The sequence below is a fragment of the Camelus bactrianus genome, chromosome 32 (genome assembly GCF_048773025.1).
Source record: "Camelus bactrianus isolate YW-2024 breed Bactrian camel chromosome 32, ASM4877302v1, whole genome shotgun sequence".
NCBI classification, from domain to species: Eukaryota; Metazoa; Chordata; class Mammalia; order Artiodactyla; family Camelidae; genus Camelus; species Camelus bactrianus.
In genome coordinates this window covers 22,040,631-22,053,785 of record NC_133570.1, presented here as the reverse complement: position 1 = coordinate 22,053,785, position 13,155 = coordinate 22,040,631, and the positions used below count along the sequence as shown (strand labels likewise).

The following is a 13,155-nucleotide window of genomic DNA, read 5'->3' as shown; positions in this document are numbered from 1 at the left end:
TTCTTCTCTTTTTTCCCTAATTAAACTGTAAAAGAGTTGTTGAATTTTATCAAATGCTTTTCCTGCACCTATTGATCATATTTACCCTTTCATTTTAAGAACTTACTGTGAAGGATCTTGATTCTTTGAGATTTTTTGAGACCTGTTATATAAGGCTCAGTGTATGGCCAGTTTTGATCAACATTCTGTGGCTGGGTGGGAGGAACGGGTAGTCTGCAGTTGGCTGGTGTAGCATCTTACAGCTGTCAGTCAGGACAAACTGGTTAATAGTGCTACTCAAATCTCCTATGGCTCTACTAAAATTGTTGGCTGCTTCTACTAGTTACTGGGAGAGGTGTGTTAAAAATCTCCAAATATGACCAAGGGTCTATTTCTCCTTTTAGTTCTGTCAGTTTTTGCTTTATGTTCTTTGGAGCTGTTATGAGGCACGAATGCATTTAGGATGTACTGTAAGTGGCGGTGAAGTCTTCTCACTGGGCCATGTAAGGCTCCCAGCTCGTTCCCCAGGACCGCTTCGACTGCCGCGGGTGCTGCTGTTGCTGTTTTATCACAACGACATGCCACCTGTGACACATGCTCTGTCTGACATTAGTACAGCTCTCCCACATTTTGATCAGTGTTTACAGAGTACACCTTTTCCCATTCTTTCATCTTCAGTCTTTCCATTTAAAGTGTGGCTCTTGTATGCAAAATTGCATTTGGTTTGTTGTTTATAATCTGAAAATCTTTAACTACAACATTCAGTCCATGTATATATAATGCAACTATAATATACTTGGGTTTAAATTTACTTCTGTACCCTTAGTCCTTTGTTCCTTCTCTCTCCTTTCCTGTCTTCTTTTGGATTAATCAAGTATTTATTATTACTCCATTTCCCACTCTACCAGTGTTTTAATTTTCCATTTTTTTATTATTATTTTAGCTGTTAAACACATAATTTAAAATTTTCTAGCAGCCACATTAAAAAGTAAAAAGATATAAAACATTAAAATTTTCTTTAATCTATTAAATATGGTCATTTTAATATGTATCAATATTTTTAAATAGGGTATTTTACATTCTTTTTTCCCTATACTAAGTTTTCAAAATCTGGTGTGTATTTTACAATCCTAGCACATCTCAATTTGGACCGGCCACATTTCAACTGCTCAGCAATCACATGCAGCCAGTGGCCACCGTATCAGACAGTGCAGCACTAGAGATTTATGGTATGTGACCCTTAGCTCATTAATATCTGTCAAAAATTAAGAACTTTGTAACTTTCTGGACCATACCAGGACCTTACAACATGCTAATTACATTTACTGCCCCACAAACCTTCTGAACCATTCAGTCCTGTACCTTAAAGCTAATATATCTTTACACAAAACATCTCTGCTACGCTGCACAGTCAGTACACACTCATATTTACCCAAATGCCCCGAAGGCTCTCTATCCCCGCTGCTCACAGAACACCCTTTTCTTCTTTCCAAGGGGGGCTGCTCGTGATAAACTGTTCTTCCTGATCTGCTGGAAGCTGCCGGTCTCATCATTACTCCTCTGCAGCTGGTATCTTTTTCTCTTTTTTATGATTTTTCTTGTTGGCTTTCATTTTGGCAGTTTTACTATGCCCCTCCCGTCCTTCCCTCTCGCCTAGGGCTGCAATTACATGGGATAAACCTTCTCCTGTGATCCATGCCTGTTACACCCTCTTACAAAGTTTTCAACTTTCACCTCTTGGTGCTTCATTGTGGGTATTTTTAACTGATCAATCCTAGAATTCACAAATCTTTACTGTAGCATGCTGTTAAACCTAAAGTTCCTAACTTCAGCTATTGTATTTTTTAGTTCTAAAATTTCCATTCGACTCTATTTCATAGATTCCAGTTCTCTGAGAAAACAGTCTTTCTCTTCATCTACTGTCTTGAACACATGAATCAGTTATTTTAAAGGCCTATCTAAGAGTTCCAGCACCTGGAGCACCTGAAGCTTGTTCCTATTCCTCATCATTTCTCCATTTTCAGTCATTTGATCACGGTGACTGGCAGGCCTGGTGCTTCAGGCGGAATGCGGACACAGGAACCGAGGGTAAGGGGCTGACGGTGTCATCTCCCTGCAGGGAGGGTTCTAGTGTCTTCCAGCAGCTGGTCACCTCCATGCAGCCTGTGCAAGTTCTGAAGCTGGATTTCAGCTGGCCTCTTCCAGCCAACCTTTGTCTGTAAGGTACAGTGTTTTTATGGTCCCTACTGAACTCCCAGGGTGCCTGCCAGGGTCATTCTTCCTTGGCTGGCCTTGAACCCCTGCTTTTGGCCCCCCTGGTGCTGGTAGAACAAACACTGTGCTTGCTTTTATCCTTTAGGAAGCAGCTTTCCGCTGAGTCTCTCCACGTCCACCTCCATGCATCCTCGCATGGGACAAGCACCTTGAGGGCAACACCTAAGTCAAATGCTGCGTTCACTACTCTGAGACTGTCTTTGCCCTGGGATTTAGGACCCTCAAATCTCAGCTGCCATAGTAGTTCTGAACTCAGATTTTAAGTCTTTCTCCTCAGTGACTCTGAAACAAGCTCTAGACCACTGCTCTGTCTGGTCTCTGCCCTGCGTCTGAAACTGGCAAACGATCCAAGGGCTGAAAAAGGGAGCGTGAACAGGGGTTCCACTCAGGGTGACTCCTTCTCAAGTAAAGCCCAGTACATAAAAACATCACTTTTATACCATTCAAGTCCATCAGATCTTCTGATCCCACTAACCTCCACTAAGAAATGTACAGTCTTGTCTTCTTCAGTGTAAACTCTGATGAGAAAATCCCTCAATAAAACTGTACATTCTTAATGTTTATTTGAGATTAAATTACCTTGGGCAGTACTAAAAGCTTTTGCCCATTTATTAAAACTATCTTGTACTAGATTAAGTGATTTCATTACCCTTTGGATTAACTAATCCATTTCTGGGCTTGGCATTTTATCAGAAAACAATGAGATTTCAAAGTAAAGCGCTCTTAAATTAACCTTTAGAGGCTCCTTGATTGTATTCAATCAGGCTTTCCCAGAATTGGGGAACAATGGTACAGCAGAAGCTGTTAAACACACAATTTAGAACCAAAGAGAATCGCGCTGAAAGTATGAGTTATTCTTCCTTATTATCTGGCTACTCTCTTACTATCCATCTTGTCCTGTCATCCCTGAAAGAAACGGCTAGAGGAGCCGGAGAAGTCGCCTCTGGGAAGCAGAAATTACGGAGGAGATGGAATAAAGCAGCAGATCATCACTTCTCTCTCTGAGGACTTAAGAATTATTTGTTAATTGCATATTTAAACTAACTTAAAAATACAACTGTATACAAGCTGAGGCACTGATTTAAGGAAAAAAAGAGGACTCAATCCTTAAAGCGATAGTCCTGAAGGTTGTCTGTAATGCCACAGACTCATGCCACAGCCGTAGGGCAGTCATCCATCCAGGGGGCGGGGAGTGGGGTCAGAGCCACATTTTAAACCTGACAGAACTCGGATGCTCAAGGCCCTATCAACAGTAATATTCCAGTATTCTAAAACTTCAGTGAACAATTGGTGGCAGGGCACAGTTTAAAAGAGAAAAATGTATCTGTTAGATAAAAGGCCAGTGCACAAGGGTTTGCTTTGTAATGGATGGCTAACGCAATTACAGTGATTAGCACAATTATTTTAGGATGACTCTTAAGAGAGTTAGGGGAAGACGATATGAGTACTGGGGAATCTATCTCCGGGATCAGACAGCTCCGACGACAGAAAGCACGCGCGGCCCCGGCACCGACGATGCACTCGGGGCCGGAGAGGGCAGAATGTGCTGAGTGTCACGTAACAGCCCTGCTCCAGTGAGCTGGCCTCGTGTCACAGCCTGCGCTTCCTGCTGACTGTGGGAAGTCAGAGACCCAAGGACTGGTCCCACGCTGCTGGCTTCGAAGGATGGGTAAGCTCACCCCTATTTACAGTGAGATAAGGAAAGGGCTCTGGCACTTCTTACGTGGCTCTTGACAAATTAAGAGTTCTATCAGATATATCTTGGAGCTTAAAAAGATTATGCATATAAAATTATGTCCAATTTTAACTCAGACCTTTGAAATAAAAGAACCAGCATCCTATCTACTTTTAAACAGCAAAACAGATATCTGTCTTACAGGAAACAAAAGCCAGACAAACAAAGAAGCCATACGTAGCCATCATTACAGAAGTGCCCATAGGAAGTAAGGAAGAGGAAAATGGGCCTGAAGCACAAGGCTGTCCAGAGCACAGAAAGGTTTTCTTTACGATGGGTTAGCCATTCTGGTTTGCGTTATAGTTCCTCTTGCATTTTAGGTACCCAGTAAGTGAAAGAAGAAAAAAAAAAAACACTCAAAATCATTAATTGAGGTTCTTAAAGAATTGATTTGTGTTTTTTTTTTCAGCCTAACACAATGGACATTAAAATCACAGAATCAGAAAATTTAAGTGGAAAGGAGCCAAGAGACATTAGTTAAAGCACTGATTTAATGCTTGAATTATCTCAATCAACTTAGTTACTTAACTTTTTAATCAATTCAATACATAGCAAAGTTCCATAATCAAGGGGTAGGTACTTTCTATCTAAAATTACTCAGTTTAAGTAGTGGTCTTGGAAAATTTAAAGCTTATGTTACAAGATGACACCCAATAACATAGAAAAATAATACTTCTAAAGTCTATTAAACATGTAGTCTATGCTAGAAAATGTGCATGACTACCTTAGTTAAGCCTCTATTTTACAGAGAAGGAAACTGAGGCTCAGAGAGGCTAAGTAATTTGCAGAAGGTCACACAGTGAGAGGCAGAGCTGACAGTCAAAGCTTACCTAACACTAAGTTCAAGCTCTTAATCACTACTCCTGTGTGATTCTCATGTGGCCTATGGATCGACTGCAGTGCTTGTGAAAATGCAGGTTCCAGAGTCTCACTGCATCCTCTCCGATGACAAATCTTGAAAAGTGGTTCTCAGGAATCTGCACTTTTCCCACTATCTTTACAGGCTTTACATGCAACCTTGAGAACCACTGTTCTAAAAATGAACGTCCAATACATCCCATGACATTCAATATATGGGTCCAGTCACTCAGCCCTGCCATGTGCAGGGCCTCCTGCTGGCCACTGAGGCAAAGACAGGCCCTTCTAAGGAGCTCACAGTCCAGAAAGGAAGACACGGCAAATTGACAACTTCAGTACCCTTGGGATATACTCTGTGGGGTTCTGCAACACAGGGAAATGAATTACAAAGACCCCCAAAGAATATGCCCTGAAATACAGAACACTCTCTGCCCTGGACTGGGCTCAGGTCAAGGGAGGGCTAGGAGGAGGGGCACATGTTAGGGACGAACCCTTGAGCGGCAGTGCAGAACAAGAGCAATTTTGCACAGATGCTGACTTCAAAGTTGAAGGAGCAGACACTCCCCAGGTGGAAGGGGTGGAGTGAGAGGATGGGGGCACTGGGGTCAAGGTGAGACTACGGAGGAACCAACAGGACCACACAGGGGCCAGATCAGCCGTGGGGGTCTGCTCTCCACACCAAGGGTCTTGGCTTTGGGCAAGGAGAAGCAGCTTAAAGAGAAGCAACCAGGTCACAATTTCAAATCACCATGGCAGCCAAGCAGGAGATGGACGGAGGATGAGGAAACCTTCGCAGTGCGCACGGTGGCACCACACGTGACAGCCTCACCAACCAAATGCCCCTCTGCAGGTGAAGGGATAGCAAGATGTGGTATAGCCACACCGTGGACTACTGTGCAGTCATCAGGAGGCGTGAGGGTTGGAGAACAGGCCACAATATGGAGGGACCGTGAAGACGTGAGGCTGGAGAACTGCACTGAGGGACCGCCGTGTGAAGGGTCTGGAGCAGGAGCGCACGGGAGATAGCGGGGAGGGCAGGGCTGCCCGGAGCAAACGGGGAGGGGCTGCTAACGGTACAGGGTTAGTGAAAATATTCTAAAATGGACTGTGGTGATGGCTGCACCACTCTGTGAATACACTCCAATGTGCATTTTTAAAAAGGTGGACTGTACCTTATGTAAAGTACACCCCAATAAAACATGATAAAAGGAAAAAAATTCAGGGGTTGTGCAATCCTGATGTATCTTGAGATTTCAGTCCTGGACCAAACCTGGAGCCACCAGCACTGATGTCCCCACACTCAGCAGAGCTGAGAGTATCTGGACTTTGATGTCTGGCTTCTCTCACGTAGCATATTTTCAAGACTCATCCATGTTGTAGCATGTGTCAAAACGTCCAATCTATGAACAAAGGGTCTTTCCACTTACTTAAGATTATAATTTTTTCCCATAGTGTTTTGCAGTTTTCAGTGTATAAGCCTTGTGCCTCCTTGGTTAAATTTATTTCTAAGTATTCTAATCATTTTGATGCTTTATAAATGGAAGTGTTAAGTTCATTTTCAGAGTTTTTTCTTTGCCAGTACATAGAGATGCAAGTGATTTTTATATTGACTTCATATCCTGCAATTTTGCTGGATTTGTTTATTAGCTCCATAAGTTTTTATGTGAGTTCTTGCAGGCTTTCTAGACAGTAGTCATGACATCTGCAGAGATAGTTCTACTTCTTCCTTTTCAATGTCTTTTATTTCCTTTTCTCATCTAACTGCCCTAGCGAGAACTTCCAGCAAAATGCTGAATGCAAGTGGTGAGAGTGGACAGCCTCCCTGTTCCTGATCTGGGGGTAAAGCCTTTGGTCTTCTACCACTAAATACAGTGTTAGCTGTGGGCTTTCCACACAAAAACAGGCAGAGAAAGTTCCCTTTCATTCTTACTATGGTGAGTCTTTTCATGAATGGGTTTCGAATTCTGTCAAAGACTTTTTCTGTACCCACTGAGATGAGTTTCTGGTTTTTCTCTTTATTCCATGACATGGATTAATTTTCATTCATTAAACCAACTTTGCATTCCTGAGATAAATCCCACTTGGTCACGCTGTAGAATTCCCTTTATCTGCTGCTGGATTCTTTTTTTTGGTATTTTATTGAGGACTTTTGTGTAAGGAACACTGGCCTGCAGTTTTCTTTACTTGTGATGTCTTTTTCTGGCTTTGTTATCAGGGTAATACTGGCCTCACAGGATGAGTCAGGAAGTGTTCTCTCTCCTATTTTTGGAAGAGTCTGAGAAAGACTGCTGTCAACTCTTCTCTTACACGTTTGGTAGAATTCACCAGTGAGGCCACCCGGCCCTGGGCTGGCTTTTCTTTGTTGAGAGTTTTTTGATCACCAATTCCGTTTCTTTAGCTGCTATAGGTCTATTCCGATTTTATTTCTTCCTGAGTCAGTCTGGATAGTCTGTGACTGTGAGGAGCCTGTCCACTTCACGTGGGTCACACACCCGCTGGGGTATGTTCACAGGTCCCCTTTGGATCCTCTTCATTTCTGAAAGGCCATTAGTCGTGTTCCCACTTTTATTCCTGCTTCTACCAACTTTAGTCTCCTCTTTTTCTCTTTGTTAGTCTAGCTACAGGTTTGTAAATCTACCGATCTTTTCAAAGAACCAACTTTGGGTTTCGCTGATCTTCTCTGATTTTTCTATTCCCTTTGTTTCTGCCCTAATCTTTATTACTCCTTCCTGTGGCTGCTTTAGGCCTCATTCACTCTTCTTTTTCTCCTTTCTTCAGGTAGGTTAGCTCACTGATTTAAGATACTCTTCTTTTGAAAGGTAGGTGTTTATAGCTATAAACTTCCCTGAGAGCTGCTTTTCAATGCCTCCCTCAGTTTTGTTGTGAATTTTTCCTTCTGTTATTAATTTCTAATTGTATTCCAATGAAATGATACCGTGTGTAACTGCAATCTTTTGAAATGTACTGAGATCTGTTTTATTACTCAACATACAGCCTCTCCTGAAGGTTCTGCGTGCACCTGAGAAGAACGTGTATCTTGCTGGTGCTGGATAGTGAGTGCCCCACAGCTGCCTCACAGGTCTCGTCAGCACACAGCACACAGCACACACATATACACAGCACACACAGTGCACTTACACACTCAGCATGGAGTTCGAGGCTTGTGTGCCTGTGCTGATTTCTCTCAGTTGTATCCCATCATTTACTTTTTTTCCCCCGCTAGGCGATTATTTTATACGTGTACAGTTCAGTGGCAGTAAGTATATTCACACTGTTGTGCAACCGCCACCAGCATCCATTTCTGGAACTTTCTTCATCTTGCATGACTGAAACTCTGTACTCTTTGAACAATACTCCCCATTAGCCCCCAGCCCCTGGCAACCTCGTCTCCTTCCAGTCGCTACGCATCTGACTACTCTAAGGATTTCATGTAAGTGGAATCATGTAACGTGTTCTTCTGTGTTAATATCTGTACTTCAGTCAGCATAATGTCTTTAAGATTCATCCACACTGTGGGATGTGTTAGAATTTCTTTCCTTTTAAAGGCTGAATAATATCCCACCGTGTGTGTCGCCACATTTTGTTTATCCAGTCATCTGTCAATGGACACTGGGGTGGCTTCCACCTTCTGGCTACTGTGAATAGTGCTCCTATGGACACGGAAGTACAAATATCTGATCAGGACCACATGCTCAATTATTCTGCGTACAGACATATAATAAGCAGGCTTTCTGGATCACACATTAGTGCCATGTTTAACTGCACCACGCACCGTTCCCACTGACAGGACACAAGGGTCCAACCTCTCCACACCCTCCCAGCACTGCTTTTCATCTAACGGAAGCTGGAGATGTGGACACACAAGCACATCCTCACTGAGCATGGTGACTTTCTGAGAATTCAAAGTCCACTGAGATGCACTACATGAGCTGAGGGTCACTGCCTGAGGCCACCTGCAAACTTTCCAAAGGGGACTTGTTTACAGCAATTGTTCTTAATTTCTTCCTCCACTACTTTGTTATCTCTTTTACACGAAGATTGTGGGGGAAACGTTATAGCTAGTCCCTCCACATCATTTCAGTGAGGTGAGGGCCGATGTCATGGAGCCAGGGATACAGAATTCTAATTTCTTCTTGGGCGGCCGCACCAAAGGTGAAGCAGCCATGCAGACCTCTGGCTGCCAGCCGGGTGACGGGATCGCATGTGCGGACACCGAGAGCCTAAGCTGAGCTTCTAGCTGCCTAATGGCTACACTTTAGAGCTTTCCATCTTGCAGAGAATTAGAACTGCCTCTCCAAATGCCGTATTTACTCAACATCACTTAAAATAAAACCTGAATAAAATAATGAAAGAGAGAGGAGGAGAGAGCGAGACTGACAGACTGAAGCAAGGGCAGGCTGTGACCAGTCCAGACGCACAAGGACGACAGCACAGGCAAGGGAAAATGCCATGAAAAACAGCAGCCAGAAGAAAGCTCTAAACTTAATAACTAAAATATTAATTTAAGTAAAATGAATGCACTTTCACTCTGAGACCAGACGAGGCCTCAATAAAAGCACTTCACCAGGACTCAGGAGGGCCTATGACAGCTGACCGAGCAACTGAGGGAAGGGAGGGACATGTGTCCAGCCCAGGACATGCTCCCAGTCCATGGCAGACTGAGTCCGGTGTGGGAGACGCACAGTGAGCCAGACACCCAGCACCTAACACGGCCGCTGCGCACGTGGGTACCTGATAGCCTTCGGTCTTCTTCTGGCACCACTTCAGCAAGGCGTTCCTCTTGGATCCTCCATATTCTCTTGCCAATGCTGAGAGAGGGTCCTTCCTTTCTTCCCTGATAAGTGAAATAAGAACCCAAGTTGAAAGTTTTCTCTTTGAGCACCCTTATAAGCCAGAAATCTAGCAAACAGAAGAGGCCTGTGTGGGTTTGCAGCTGAACAGGACAAACGCACACATGGAGGCATCTCCCAGCAGGATGGGTCTTCCTCCGTTTGACTTCACCTGTCAATTTCTACGGGCCCACAGCCCCAGCACTGTCGGGGGCTCTGCCCTCTGCAGGGGGCCTCTACTCGCCGTCCACACAGAACTGGCAAAGATTCGCTATAGACTGTGCTCACAGTTAACGGGGCGCACCCTAGGATGCTCAGGGGAGCGTCCTGACACTTCGACTCGGGCTTTCATCACACCTTATCCTTTCACGGTCTGTATGTTTAGTTTTATTTTACTCATTTTTGCTTCCAACTTTTATGTCCTTAATCATTTCATCTTTTTAAAAAATCACTAACTGTAAATACAAAGGACAAAGTTATGTAAGGTAAAGAGCTATAAGGCTTAGTTCCTGCTTCAAAGTACTTATAACTGCGGGAAGCAGATATGACAGAAAGACGGTAATAAACATTTAAAACACCCATAAGATTTGTCTCAAATGTGTTACTGCTGACCTGTACACTCTTTACTGACTCTAAGTAATTAGCATTTTACCTTGCCTAGAAAATGGAATTTTTCTGTAAACCCACTCACTCATTCGCTCAATACCTCCTCATGAAGCACCACTGGGCTAGGCCCCATGCACGTGCTGGTAACAGGCGGTCAGCAACACAGGGCCCCTGCCCTTGAGCAGCTCAGAGTTTACTATGGGATGGACAGACTGCAGAGGCTCGGGGTGGGGGTGGGCGAATCGATGGCTCTGCATAACTCATGTCTTAGAATCATAGGTAGGGTACTCCAGGGCAGTCAACTGCCTTGTAGGCAGAATAAAAATCCTGCCCCAGACCAGACACTGAATCACACTAGGTTCTGTGACCACCTGGTGATGGAGCAGGGGAGGCGGACCAAGTGCTTCCTCCCAGCAACTACCAGGAGACCAGAACCCCGAGGAGCGCCTGGAGAGAGCACTCTGTCAAATGACTTGCCCCTCAACCAGTAGTACACTCTTAAAAGCGTGGTCTAATTTTTAGTGACCGTTTTACAAGGCAAGTGGAGACTGCGGCCCCTGGGCCGCCAGCTGAGCCGCCCACCCACTGCCCTGGAGGCCATGACGTCACAAGAGGCCTTGGGCTCCTCGCGCGCCCATCCCGTCTGTCTTCCCCGCCCAGTACGTCAGGGAGGCAGAGAGCACACGTGCAGAACTGAAGCTTTTCCACTGGAGAGTTGCACTGAAATAGCACCAATTTTCACCTATCTCAGAACCAAAAGTAAAATACGAAAAAATCTCAACTGCCTTGAAGAAACACACTTTTATGTCTGTGTGCCAGCCCGCCAGATTCCTGCTTTGGTTTAAAGGGTTCGAGGAAGTTTGTTATAACAATAACACTACTGAACACAGGAAATGAGAATGAAGATAAAGGTAAGATGTGTGAATGAAAGCAAAAGGGCAAGCCAAAAATAACCCACTCCATCAAGCTCAAAGCACAAGGAACTACTAGTCACCGTGAAAGGTTTTATCTGGTTTACACAGGGGCCGTTTTGTTATAAATGCAGCTTCAACAGCAGCAGGGAAGAGTAAACCCTACAGACACAACAGGCCGAGAAGAGGGCCCCTGGAGCTGAAGGGGGTCCTGCGGTCTTCACCGTGGGACGAGGAGGCTGAGGCCAGCAGATGCCTTGCTGAGGGTCACAGCTTCCAAGTGGGGGGCTGGGAAGAGAGGGGACCCTTCCCGCGGGCAGCCTGTGGCCTCGGACTCATGGACGAGCTAGGGCAGGACCGGGCCCGCGTCAGGCTCCTCACTGTGCGCCCCAGCCGGACAGGCATGGCCTGTGGGCCACTCTCCTAAGAGGTCGATCCCCTCAAGGCAGGGCTTTAAAAGTATAGATAATCTGAGCTTGAGAGACCAAATCTTCTACTTTATCCTCAGACCTGAGAGTCAGTATACAGCAAGGTTCTGAAACCTGTTCCTTTACCCTTCCCTGAATCCTCTGAACAGTCACTGGAGACACTGACCTTGGCAAAAACACCCCTCCCTCCCCACCCGCCACCAACGAGGCCCCGTCCCCTGCATGCCACCCACACCCAGGATTCCAGGGTCACTACACTTCCTTTTGTACTCAGCTGTTCCCTAATGCAGAAAACCAAAACCAAACAAACCCACAAAGAAACAAAAACAAAACCACCCACTGCCTGGGGGAAATAACTCCCTCCTGTACTTTGTTTCACTGTTTCACTTCTGCGTCATGTTTCCCAGTACTGGGCACAGAAGACCAGATCAGAAAACATCTAATAACACACAAAGGAAGAAACGGACCAGTGCTCAAATGCCATCACTTCACAAGCTGACCACCTGTGTCGGAGGCCAGGAGCCACGCGGGGAGCACCAGCACTAACTGCTCCCTACCTTATGCGGCTCCGGGCAGTGGGGGTCACGGAGGCCGTGGGGGAGGAGGAGAGGGACAGCTGTGGTGATGTGGCTCCCATGGCCATGAGCGAGGCCGGTGACGCGCCCTCGGCCGCAGACATGTCTCGTTTCATCTCTTCGCTGCTTCGTCGAGACACTGATGGCGACAAATGGTCATTACGCATTTTATAGCAAAAACGTTTTAAATTGAGTTCTTGAGACACCTTCTTCAGTGGAGAAATTACATACAGGAGGAAAAACTAACATTAAGGATTTCTTATTTTCTTTGTTAAAAGCGCTGTAGAAAAGGTACAGCCGTTGGAACGGGGAAGCCTGCGCGCCCTGAGGGCAGGCAGTGCGTCTGATCCACTCTGCACACTCCCGGTGCCCTAGGGGCGCACGTGAGCACCCACAAACACGACCCAAACAAAGGGCAAGGAGAGCACCACCTGCAGCTACGCAGGCTCGACTAAAACCAGCACAGCCCCTCCGAACCTGGCCACAGCACTGCCGAAGGGACAGAGAGGAAAGGGACACTGCATTACAGGGCTCTGCTTAATTCCGGGTTAAGCCACGTTTTCAAAAACATGAATCAAAGAGACAGAAAAGCAAAAGGTATCACGTCAAGTCAACTACTGAGAGATAAGAACCACCAGGGGGGTCCAACGTTCAAAGTCCGGCGGAGTAAGACACTGCACCTGGCTGGAATTACACAAAGTCCTGGTAACTGTGAGGTAGAAGCAGACACTTCAGCCGTCAATAATGTAGTGGCTTCTAGCCTGATGCGCTGAGGATGAGCAGGTCCTCAGGGTGCTGAGCCGAGCCCGGTGAGACATGAGATGTGAGACCAAGTTCCTGACCTCAGACAAGTTTTCTCTCACCTCGGGGACTGTGATCTGTATCACCCTGGGCGGGTGGGAACACACTCAATGTCACAGACGAGTAATCTTCCCTGATGCCTGGAACTGACCCTTTAAT

The 13,155-nt window shown here is 45.5% G+C and overlaps 1 protein-coding gene across 3 annotated transcripts in view; it reads right to left on the bottom strand.

Annotated features, from left to right (window-relative positions):
* SPECC1L (sperm antigen with calponin homology and coiled-coil domains 1 like) overlaps window positions 1-13,155 on the bottom strand; it is a 112,618-nt gene that overhangs the window by 27,473 nt on the left and 71,990 nt on the right. For all 3 annotated transcript variants that reach the window (XR_012503690.1, XM_074356451.1, XM_074356452.1), the window contains 2 exons: window positions 12,178-12,334; window positions 9,578-9,680 (listed from right to left, as the gene is read on the bottom strand). Coding sequence is in view for 2 of the 3 variants with exons in the window: in XM_074356451.1 (XP_074212552.1) it covers window positions 9,578-9,680; window positions 12,178-12,334 (260 nt within the window). In the remaining variant the exon portion in view is untranslated. The remainder of the gene's footprint in view (window positions 1-9,577; window positions 9,681-12,177; window positions 12,335-13,155) is intronic.